This window comes from Pituophis catenifer, unplaced genomic scaffold, assembly GCF_029215685.1.
Source record: "Pituophis catenifer annectens isolate HBS135680 unplaced genomic scaffold, rPitCat1.0.hap2 SCAF_6, whole genome shotgun sequence".
Taxonomy (NCBI): domain Eukaryota; kingdom Metazoa; phylum Chordata; class Lepidosauria; order Squamata; family Colubridae; genus Pituophis; species Pituophis catenifer.
Genome location: NW_027256886.1, coordinates 36,561,510 through 36,574,370, shown reverse-complemented (window position 1 = coordinate 36,574,370; position 12,861 = coordinate 36,561,510). Strand labels below are relative to the sequence as shown.

Below are 12,861 nucleotides of genomic sequence, written 5' to 3'. Positions count from 1 at the left end.
TAATATAAGTAACATATGGAGAAGGCAGGGAAATTCTTGGCAGAGATAACCAATCTAAAGGTATTTAAAGGTATATTTTTCCCTGTGATTCTCTCTTAATTCTTTTCTGCTGGTAATGAACAAAAGTATGATTTTCAGTGGACACACTTGTGCTTTAAAAATTCCAGTGTTGACAAAGTCAGCATTCAAGCTTTGTTCTATTTTGGTGTGAAATGGAACTCTTGAGATCAGGAAACTGGAAATGTCCATTTTGGCCAACAACTCTAATGCCCTCCATTGCAGGGATCCAAATTAAAGCATCCCTGACAAATACTGGAACACATCCAAGGAATGGAAGATACCAACTCTCCAGATTATTGGCTCCTCTGATTCTGCTGTTAGAAATGTTTTACATTCAATCACCATATCCTTTCCTATCACTTAAAATCTTTATTCCATGTCTTATATTCTGGAATGATGAAGTACACATCTTGACCTTCCATATTATATCCCTTCAAATATTTGAGGAGTGCTATCATAGTTCTCCTCCACTTTCTGTTATAAACATTCCCAATTCATTCAAACTCTTGTCATAGATGTTTTGTTTGATATTCTTATTTGCTTCCTCTGAACTTGTTTCAGTTTGTCTGCCCCTTTCTTACATATGGATGAACTGGATGCAATAGTTGTGGAATCTGGTCAGTACAGAATGATTACTTCCTGTGATTTGGAAACTCTCCTTCAGTTGATAGAGACTAAAATTGCTTTTGTGACCACATCATATTACTGACTCAAATTTATTTATTAAACTACTATTTCAATCTCTTTTTCAACATAATTGCTGCCAAGTCAGCCTCCTCACATTGTATACTTGTGCATCTGATTTCTGCTTCTTAAATTAAAAGTAGGAATTTCTCTCTCAAATTTCATTCTGTTAATTTAAGCCCATCTCTCCAAGCTATGAAGTTTATTTATTTGTTCAACTTGTATGCCGCCTTTCTCTGAAGATTTCACATTTTGAGTCTTGCTTTCCAGAATATTACATATCTACCAATTTTGCATCACCTACAAATAAGCATTCTCTCCACCACTTCATCCAATTTATTAACAAATTTGTTGAACAGCACAAGGATTGAAACTTATGGCACCCCACTCAGCACCTTATTCCAGTGTGATGAGGAACCACTGATGATCATTCATTGAGTATGATTCTAAAGCAGCTACATATCTGCTTAATTTCACTTCATTCAGCCTACACCTAAGTAACTTATTAATCATTATGTCATATGATATACTGTTGAACACATTGCAAAAATCAACATGTTACATCTTCAGCAATACCAGAATTTATTTAAAAAAGATAATGTTAGTTTGATAACACTTGCCCTTGACAAAACTATACTGACTTTCAGATAATTACTACATTGTTTTCAAGATGCTTACAGAGCAATCTTTGTAACATCTGCTATAGCATCTTTACCCATATTGAAATCACTCACTCCCGCCCCACTTTTATTTTTCCCGACCAACTTTTTCTGTATATATGTCTATCTGTGTACCAGCAAGAAAACTCTCTGAACACAAATCAGAATGGAATCAATTATGGCAGGCACAGCAGAAAATGTCAGAGAAAGAAAAAATGAGTTTGTAAATGGGTTAGTCCAGCCAGGAACTACAGAGAAGAACACTCCAGCAAATCCATCATCAGTTCAGCCTTATGTCAAAGGCTCTTGGGCAGTGAATTGGAATGGTGCCAAATGCTTTCCTTCTGCTGCCATTTGCAGCCTGCATGTGCTTTTTTGTGCACAAATATGGGTAAGCACACAAACAACTGAGGGAAAAAGCAGAAGCATGCACACATTCATATGAGGCCACACAATTCATAATTACACTAGAAAGGCAAGAAAGAAAATGTCTCCTATGGCTATTTATTGCTGGTAAAGGAATTCCATGTATAATGATCTTCATGCTTTCCCTACCTTGTTGCAGAGAGAGAGAGAGAGAACATCCGCTGTCTTCCTGTTGTCTGGCATCTTACCAGTTTTCTGATATTTCTTAAGATAGTACATACAGCTTCTGCCAGACCATGTGCAAATTCCCTCTATATGTTGCTGTTGCTTTAAGGGCAATTCCCAAGAGCAACTCTCAAATCAAATAAGCTATGTATAAAACTGGAAAAAAAGTTCACAACTTGTAGATCATCTTTGAATGTTGCCTGTATTTAGTGACAATAAAAAGGTCCCTGATAACCAGGGGATGTGTAATACTTACAGAAAGAATGCCTTGAAGATTTAAACTTGTTCGGAATAAATGGATATTCCTTGGTTATGTTTTTCTCTGTTTTCCTATTCCTCCTTCAGCCTGTTTTTCCCACATATCTGAGGGAAGATATAGCAATAGCAATAGCACTTAAACTTATATACTATTCCATAGTGTTTTATAACACTTTCGGAGTGATTTACAATGTCAGCATTTTGTCCCCAAACTGGTCCTCATTTTACTGACTTCAGAAGAAAGGCTGAGTCAACCTTGAGCCCAACAGGATTGAACTCAAGGATGTGGGCAGAGTTAGCTTGCAATACTGCATTCTAACCACTGCATCACCATACCCAGTTGTTAATGAACACTGTAAATGCTGTAAAATCACCTTAGATGGTATGTATTGTTTGTTATGTTTTGTTTTGTTTTTACGTATTTGTGGTTGTTTTTTATGTTGATTTTAAAGACAAAACTGTTAAATAAACACTATTTTAAAAAAAGAACACAGAGTCAAAACAGGAGTTCTTCTACACACACACACACACACACACACACACACACACACACACACACACATACACACAGGGTGTGTATTTTTGGTATTTTACCAGCATATCCCATGGTAATACATTGGCAATAGTCTTTTTTTGGAGGCTACAGCCATCAGATTTGTACTACAAAAGTCCAAAGACATGCAGAAAATGCTGTTTGCCATCACCTAAGTCAGTGTTTCTCACTCCCCAGGAACTTTAATATGTGCAGACTTCAGCTCCCAAAATTCCTCAGTCAGAAGCCTGGGAGTTGGAGTCCATGCATCTTAAAAATTGCTAAGGTTGAGAAACACTGACCTAGGAAAGAGCATTTTCTGCACGTCCTTGGACTTCTGCAGTACAAATCTGATGGCTGTAACTGCCAGACCTTATTTTTAAAAAAAGAAATATATTGGTTATCTGAAATTTTGCAGCCCAGGTCTGATGTAGTTCTATATTTATATTTATTTATATTTATATTTATTTATTTATTTATTTATTTATTTATTTATTTATTTATTTATTTATTTATTTATTTATTGGTTCGATTTATATGCCGCCCTTTTCCGGAGACTCAGTGCGGCTTACAATGCGTTAAGCAATAGCCTTTATACTTTTGTATATACCTGCTTAGTAGGGCTTTCGCACCCCCCCCCCAAGCAGTGTCCTTTTTTATACAAAGTCAGCTTATTGCCCCCACAATCCGGGTCCTCATTTTACCTACCTCGGAAGGATGGGAGGCTGAGTCAACCTTTGAGTCTGGTGAGATTTAAACTTGCAGTAATTGCAGGCAGCCGGTGCTACTTAACAGCACGTTAGTCTGCTGCGCCACCAAGGCTCAGTTCTACAAAGAAGCAAAGTAGATTTTAAAAGGCAAACAAAAGTTGAGTCTGTCAGAGGAAAGTGGTGGATAGAGAGCAACCTTTAAAAATTATCTGGATGCTGTTGTAATTTCAAATGCTTTGCAACCCTTCAGGGAATTGAGATCCAATGTAGAACTTAAGAGAACTTTTTATGTTCCTAACCTGATCTTTCCCAGTGCTACTTTTGTAGAATTAAATTCCTTTACATTTGGTGTATGTTTTAGCTGAGATAGCAAATACTGCAGTAAGATGAGTTTTTAATGCAGTATCAGAAACTGGGATAGACAGTGCCTGCCAGAATTTGATGTGGCCTTTGTGGAACAAATGCATTTATTTATTTAGCATATGGCATATCATACATGGACTAGTAATATATATTAACATTTCACCTAGATTAGTAAAACACAATAAAATACAAATGTTGAAAAGATCTATGTTCAAATACCAATATCTAGGCCACCTAACCATTTAAGTGCAGCATCATTTATATTTTTTTAAAAAATACACTAGCAATGCACTAGTAGCCTGGTACCGAATTCCAGCTGTTGATAGTATCTTTAGATCATTGTCTGACTTTTTGTGAATTCTGCTGCTGTTTGGAGCCTTTTCAGCTATAGTCTGACAAAGAGCAAAACAGACCACCAATTTAAAAAATGACCATGCTCCCAAATGGTAAAAAGTAATTTTCAGAGATGTGCAGAGTAGGGACCTCTTAAATGCATAAATCTGCTTTAGCTCTCTTTAGGTTATTGTAATAGCTCTCTTCAGTAAAAGGCCATATATACAAATAAGCTTATTAAAGAGACAGATGTCTGGTGCTGAGTGCTGGTTGAGACAGACAGATGGCTTCTCAGCACATTAGGCGGCTCACAGGTCCATCCTTTCTTGCTTGAAATTTTGCCTTCACTCATTGCAGCCTAGAAATGAGGTTAAATCCTAAAATATCCTCCTGCAGTCACTATAGCTTTCTTTGGCAGCACCTGTCCTTCCCTGTAATCTCAGGTACAGAAGAAAATTTGCTCCCTAACTTTAAAATATGGAATGGTGTAACTCTGGGAAGCTCCAATCTGAAATAATACATTATTGCAGTTTGCTCTACATAGCGCTGTCACCTGGAAATTTCTGACTAAATTATCTGAGTAAAGATATTTGAGAATATGGAAGTTCTCCCAAGGAATATCTTTACTTTGAAATTGACGTGGTTGCCAGGTGATTGTCAACAACCCAAAGTGCTGAAAGCTCTACATACTTCAGGATCAAGTTTTCTGTAGGACTGTCTGTTCCCCATGGGCTCTGCCTGTCTAATGAGATCAAATATGGCAAACCTACGCTGGCTCCCTTCTTTTAGAAACTGCCATTTACAGAGCCCAAGGAGTTGAACCTGGGGCTCTCTTTTTGGGAATAGATTTCTTCTAGATCTCATCCTGCTAAGTTTTAGGAAAACTATAAAATCTGGGCTTTTTAAGATAGCTCTGGGAAGAGGCTTTGTGTTAGTAGGGTACTCCCACCTTGTGGTATATTTGGATGGGGTATTTATTTATTTATTTATTTATTTATTTATTTATTTATTTGGGTTTTTTATAACATCCATAAGTACTTAGTTCACAATGTATTATCTGGGTCAATATACTTTCTACACAGAAATAATTAATAATAATAATAATAATAATAATAATAATAATAATAATAATAATAATAATAATAATATATTATTATTATTATTATTATTATTATTATTATTATTATTATTATATTTGAGCAATACCCAAAGGGCTACCCCGCTATTTAGAAATTCTAAATTTGCCAGACTTGAACATTTTGACTCTACAAAAAACCACCTTACTCGGAACAGCTTACATCCTCCGACGATACCTTAACAGTTCCTAGGTCCTTGGTTAGGACTCGAGCTGCTGAGCTATTAACTAGCCTCAAAGGCTGTGAATCTCACTAAAGATTAACCAATAATAATAATAATAACAACAACAAGTACATTCGGCGAATTCGTAAGATATTAATGTCCAAATTGAGTGGAGGAAACATCATAAAAGCCATAAATACTTGGGCTATAGCTGTGATTAGATACTCTGCAGGAATAATTGACTGGACCCAGATGGAGTTAGACAATTTGGACAGAAAAACAAGGAAGCTTATGACAATGAATCATACCTTGCACCCTAAAAGTGATGTTGACCGATTATATTTACGAAGAGCAGAGGGTGGTCGAGGACTCCTACAAGTAAAGCAGACTGTGGAAGAAGAAAAATGCAGCTTGAATGATTACATCCAGAAAAGTGAAGAACCAATGATTAAGGAAGTAAATAAAGGAGGCCTTTTAAAGACAACTAAAACAAAAGCAGAATATAAGAAAGAAGTAATTGAGCAGCGAGCTGAAAATTGGAAACACAAAGCTCTGCATGGCCAATACCTGAAAAGTATTGAAGGCAAAGCTGACCAGAAACTAACTTGGAACTGGTTAAGATCAGGAGTACTGAAAAAAGAAACAGAAAGCTTTATTTTGGCAGCTCAAGAACAAGCCCTAGCCACAAACTGCATGAAGGCAAAAATTCAACATGTTACCACCAACAGCAAATGCTGCCTATGCAATGAGAAAGATGAGACAGTTGACCACCTGATCAGTGGGTGCAGCAAAATTTCACAAACTGGCTACCTACAACGCCATGACCGTGTTGCTAAAATCATTCACTGGAAATTGTGCCAGAAGTTTGGATTTGAGTACAGCAAAAACTACTGGGAACATCAGGTTAAGAAAGTTTTAGAGAATGAGAAACTCAAGATCTTGTGGGACTTTAGGATTCAGACTGACAGGCACTTGGTCCACAACACACCTGACATAACAATAGTTGAAAAGAAAAAAGTATGGTACATTGACATTGCAATACCTGGTGATGCACGAATTGAAGATAAGCAGCAAGAAAAAAATCACAAAGTACCGGGACTTACAAATTGAAGTTGAGCGACTGTGGAAAAAGAAATTGTGTGTTGTCCCGATTGTAATTGGAGCCCTTGGAGCAATACCCAAAGGGCTACCCCGCTATTTAGAAATTCTAAATTTGCTGGACTTGAACATTTTGACTCTACAAAAAACCACCTTACTCGAAACAGCTTACATCCTCCGACAATACCTTAACAGTTCCTAGGTCCTTGGTTAGGACTCGAGCTGCTGAGCTATTAACCAGCCTCAAAGGCTATGAATCTCACTAAAGATTAACTAATAATAATAATAATAATAATAATAATAATAATAATAATAATAATAATACTATTTAGATGTACATAATCATAATCTTATAACTTCTAACATTTGTGTATACATTGTAATTATAATATATTCTATTATATATCAGTATACATAATACTATTTTTCCAATTTCTACTCTCTATCTCTTTTTTCTAACTCTTCATAAAATAGCCATCATATTAAGTATTCTATATCTATGGATGGGGCTTGTTGATGGGTATGGTTCTCTTTGCAATGTTTGATTACTATGCTTTTTGCTGTTACTTACATTATTTTGTTATACTTACCAAAATATATTAATAGTTAATATTTTATTTAAAGCAATACAAGCTACTTGGAGTTCATTATATAGGAACAGCATATGACCCCCAGGCACTATTCAACTTAAATGAGTGTTTGCTAATGCACAACCTTTCTTAAAGATCAACTTCCTCTCATCCACCCCAACACATAACCAATTTTTACATTCAGTCCAAATTTATGGGGATAGTTAAAATTCATATGGGAGGACTGGAATCTTAGGACAATTTAAAGTTATTTCACAAGATCTCAGGGAAAAAACATTAAAAACTCATGACATTGGATAATTCTCAGGATGGCTATTATCTGGCTATTATCTAAAATAGATAAATTATCTGAAAGAGCCTGGTGGCGCAGCAGACTAAACTGCTGCTGTTAAAGTAGCACTTAGTTGCCAGCTGCCTGCAATTACTGCGAGTTCAATTCTCACCAGGCTCAAGGTTGACTCAGCCTTCCATCCTTTCGAGGTAGGTAAAATGAGGACCCGGTTTGTGGAGGCAATAAGCTGACTTTGTATAAAATAGAACACCACTTGGGCGGGGCCAAAAAGCTCTACTAAGCAGGTATATACAAAAGCATGAAGGCTATTGCTTAATGCATTGTAAGCCGCCCTGAGTCTCCGGAGAAGGGTGGCATATAAATTGAACTAATAAATAAATAAATAATAAATAAATAAAGGTAGCATGGATCCTAACTGCTGGATTAGATTATGTGTGTTTTTACAAATCCAATCCAGGTTGAGCCATCTCTGCAACAGTGCCAGCCATGCAAGAGTGATTTAGCCCCAAGTGGTCAGAAGAACACATGCATCAAACAAAAGTCCTTGCTACTCAGAAATAAAGTAGAGTAACAATAAGGCCAACAATTAAATAATCAATAACCCAATCAAGAAACTGCCAAAGAGCCATCAGTAAACAGCCCAACTAATGCATGTCTATGACCTTTCCTACTCAAGACATCAGAATATAAACTGACAGAAAGCAGCACTCCTTACTAGCACTGATGATGTTACCTAGTTAGGGTAATGAAACATTTGGGAGAAAACAAGCAAGCTCAGAGGACCCCACCAAAGACCCCTCACAAAGTAGAGTAGTAGGTAAATAAGAAAGTAGAATCTGTCTCTTCTTTATAAAGTTGTAGAGATCATCTAATTTGAGCAGTAGGTGATTTCGTACTTTTGTATCTAGTCTCTATCTATAGTAGCACTTACTTGATGCAATATTGACTTTGTACTAACATTGTAAGACATAACTCCCATCACCTGACTCAATTCTGCTTAGCTGACATCTAACCTGAATAAATATGAATGGTACTGTTTGCAGACAAAAACTCACAAGTATGTCAGCTTGGGAGCAAGTTACCTCATCTACTTTGCCCTAAGCAAGGCCACTGAACAAGAAACTGCATACGTATTAAGTAGAAAGCAGTATACATTTGCTTCACTGCTCTTATTGCCAGATTGACCCAAACATATCAAATACCCTTCCTTGGTCATATTTGTGCCTAATTCTCTGCTATTACTGCTGCATCTTTAAGACTTGTTAGTTGTGTTATTTAGGATTTTACATAACATTTTATTGTATTAACATAATATGTACAGTGAACTAAAAAAACCAACCCTGAAGAATAGAAGCCCTTATTATCGTTCTAAATTAGATTTACTAGGTTATTGGCTTGTTCTTTCTAGAATAATTAATCTAGGGAGATCAATTGCAGAAGAAGGTAGAGCTTCTGCATCCGGTCATCCTAATTATTCCTGATTGCATGTTTATTTCCAGCTTATCCATGGGACAAATCATGCTTAAAATCTATGCCTTTGGACCTGAAGCAATTTGAAAAATTGGATGCATATGCAAAAAAGGTAAGTAAATTCTGAAAGTAATAACAGCATGCCTCAAACAGAGTTGCCACCCTTTCTACAATAGATATAACCCATGGCCCTAGATATATTAGTGTTTACTGCATTGCATAGATTCTGGTGTTAATTATTTCCAGCAACATTATGGAATTCATGTGGAGTCTAGTTATTTAGTTTTTCTCGCTATTTTAAATTATGCTGATGTAGTTATGCTGACTAACTGCTTTATATTACAATATATTGTTATTTCAGTAATTGTGTTGTATGTCCAAATTACTAGCATGTTTGACAGTTAGTCAAGAGTTATAGAGATGCTAATAGCTAATCCAGATACATAGTGAATTAAAAACTGCACAATAGTGTTGATTTACACACAAGTACTGTTTTGGAGAAAGATGGAAGTAAATAGAACTACAGCACAAATTCATAATATTTGGATCCTGGCAATTATATCTGACTTGTAGAAAATAGGTGCTACAGTCATCAGACTTATGACAAATTATAAAGTACAATTTGCTAAGTTTTGATGGCTGCAATCTATTGCTTCAGACAAGTTCCACATGAACAGAATCAGAGGTGGGTTTCAGCAGGTTCTGACCAGTTCTGGAGAACCAGTAGCAGAAATTTTGAGTAGTTCGGAGAACCAGTAGTAAAAATTCTGACTGGCCCCGCCCCTATCTATTTTCTGCCTTCCAAGTCCCAGCTGATCAAGAGGAAATGGGGATTTTGCAGTAATCTTCCCCTGGATTGGGGACAGAATGGAGATTTTACAGTATCCTTCCCCTGCCACACCCACCAAGCCATGCCACACCCACCCCAGAACCAGTAGTAAAACATTTTGAAACCCACCACTGGAACAGAATATAGTATAAAAGTGATCCATGTGAGAGCTTTACTGTATCTGTATTTGTGCATCCTTGTTGTATCTTCTGTTGTATACTGACCTCATTCTTTCACAATTATGTTAAGGAAGCCCTTTCCTCTTCTTGAAGAAAAATGCAAACTTATTCTAGTCCAAAATGGTAGCCCAATGAAAGTTGTATTTTCATTGAGAAAAACTGCTCAAAAAATACCTGATATGCATACTACCTTGAGTGTCCAGTTCAGAGGTGGGTTTCAGCAGGTTCTGACCAGTTCTGGAGAACCGGTAGTGGAAATTTTGAGTAGTTCAGAGAACCGGTAGTAAAAATTCTGACTGGCCATGCCCCCATCTATTCTCTGCGTCCCAACTCCCACTGATCGGGAGGAAATGGAGATTTTGCAGTAACCTTCCCATGGATTGGGGAGGGAATGGAGATTTTACAGTATCCTTTCTTGAAGTGGGGTGGGAATGGAGATTTTACAGTATCCTTCCCCTGCCATGCCCACCAAGCCACACCCACTAAGCCATGCCACGCCCACTAAGCCACACCCACAGAACCGGTAGTAAAAACTTTTGAAACCTACCACTGGTCCAGTTGCTTGAGAAGTGTGAGGCAGACAGAGTAAATATTCCATTGATTCTGACAAACATTCACATCTGATGTTGTCTTAATGGGCTGATTTTTTCTTATATAAGTGAGCAAAAAGCATTTATAAGAGCTGAAGTCCAGCATGTTGTACATAGATCATGTTAAGAAAGAGATTTTTGAAATATGAGTTCTGATCTAATTAGGTAAAACATCAACCATTTCCCAATCATATTGCTAAATTTTAGAAATACAAGAAACTGTCTTAGAACAAGCTAAAACTATTTTCCCATCTATCCTTGTGTAGACTGTGTTGACCATCAGCAAGTCTCCAATTTCTACTATCTTGAAGCTGGAAAGCTGAAGAACACTGTATATCAACCTTATCTGTTAGCAGTACACAATAGGAAATTTCCCTGCTCTCCAACCTCTTAACTGAAGATGCCAGGACCAAACTTAAACCTTTTTGCCTTTGTGTCATATATTCTGTCATTTTGTTAAGGTATTTTCCCTAGACATTTTTATGTTCTTCCTCCTTAACAATTTTCAAATTTGCATCCATTTTTATCATTAAAGTTGCAAGACTATAGAAGCTTTTTAAGAAATATCTCAAATCTTATCAAACACATTTTGTTTTCTTCTAAATTCCTTAGATGTCTCACTTTGAAAGGGACCCTCAGGATTTATTTCCACTTTTGCAAAGAAAATCACATTGGTAATTCAATACAAGTTGATAAATATTTATTACAAATACATTCACAACCCAAGATAGATGCCAATAAAGGAAAATATCTGTAGCTCAGGTTTGAAATGAGGGGTCCTTGGTGCTCTCTGAGCTTGGTGTTTTCTTGCAGACATTCTTGCAGACAATGAAATCTCTCCAAGAAAACAACCAAGCTCAGAGAGCACCAAGGACTCCTAACAATGAGATACTTCTCATGAATGAAGATGAATATACATGTCCCAGGATAATGTTGCAGGATTCAATCTGGGTCGGTCACCAGGACCAGATTCTGAGCTTTCAAGTTTGTTTTGGGCTTTTCTGTGTGTGGTATTATATGGTGCCTGTTGTTTGTAGCTTTTTCGATGTTGATTGTGATGTTGATGTCTGGTTATTAAGTCATTGGCTGTTGCTTGCTTGTGCTGCCCTCACCTTGATAAGTACTTGATAAGGTGGTAAATCAACATTCCTGTTGACTGACAAGGGGCCTGTTTCCTGGCTTCAATCACTACCCTGGCTGCCTTCGTGCCTGCTCATCCAACAATCTTAGTAGCTGCAAAAATTAATATAAGTTATTGCAGTGTGAGGCTACCACTGAGATTGAGTCTCCTTATCTAACTGCTCACTTGTGTTCTTGCAATCTGGTGGTTAACTTCCTTCCTGTCTAATCCTATAGACAGAGGCAATCCATGCAGGGGATTTGTTAGTTTATATTGGAAGCATTTCCCATCTTCAAATGATCTTTACATACATAGTTTGTCCTCATATGGTAGCCTCTGGGCGGTGTGCAATGCCCACTTTCAGATCTCAGAAGTTGTGTTCTACAGCTTCCGAAATGTTTTTAATGTATGGCAAAAACCATATGGTTGATCTTGTATCTTGTTTCTTCCTTTCTCTTCCCACCGTCTTGCACCTCACCTTCCCACCTCTTCATACATCTTGTAATAAATAATTGTGTACATTATAATAAATAAATGTACTCAGTGGTGGGTTCCTCCCAGTTCAGCCCGGTTCCACCGAGCCAGTAGCGGTGACAATATGACATCACTGAACTGGTTCTGCCCCCCCGCTCCCCTGCCCTGCTGCCCACTCCCCCCCTGCATTCTTCTTACCTTTTATTTGGCCCCACCCTCAATCTATTGTTGCCTCCTGAGTCCCAGCTGATCGGCTAGAAGGAAAAAAAAATGTTTAAACTCTTGCCACTGGGCTTCAAAGGGACACCCTACAGCTGATCAGTGTTAAAAGGCAGTGTGGTGGTAGACCAGTGCCTCCAAAAACAAATGAGTAGGCCTGCAAAAATAAATGGGTAGACCGGTGTCTCCAAAAACAAATGGGTAGACCGGTACAGCTCTGCAAGCAGGTAAAAGCCTGGTACACCAGTACCTCTGCTAAATCCTAAAGAATTGTCACATGACCATCAAGCCATGCCCACAAAATAAGCCACACCCACAGAACCAGAAGTAAAAATTTAGAACCCACCCCTGTAGGTACCCATTCTGCTTGTCTGACCCAGATTGGATCCATGAGATACTTCTGATTATGCAGCTTCCAAATTTTTAGAATATAGTCTTGATCAGCCAATAGAGAAAATTACAGATTAATAAAATCTCTGCTTGGCCTGACAATTGAGCAATTCTGGCTTTC

General features: G+C 37.4%; 1 protein-coding gene across 5 annotated transcripts in view; it reads left to right on the top strand.

Annotated features, from left to right (window-relative positions):
* KY (kyphoscoliosis peptidase) overlaps positions 1-12,861 on the top strand; it is a 51,867-nt gene that overhangs the window by 17,561 nt on the left and 21,445 nt on the right. For all 5 annotated transcript variants that reach the window (XM_070945342.1, XM_070945343.1, XM_070945341.1 and 2 more), the window contains one exon: positions 8,969-9,051. In XM_070945342.1, the coding sequence (XP_070801443.1) occupies positions 8,969-9,051 (83 nt within the window). The remainder of the gene's footprint in view (positions 1-8,968; positions 9,052-12,861) is intronic.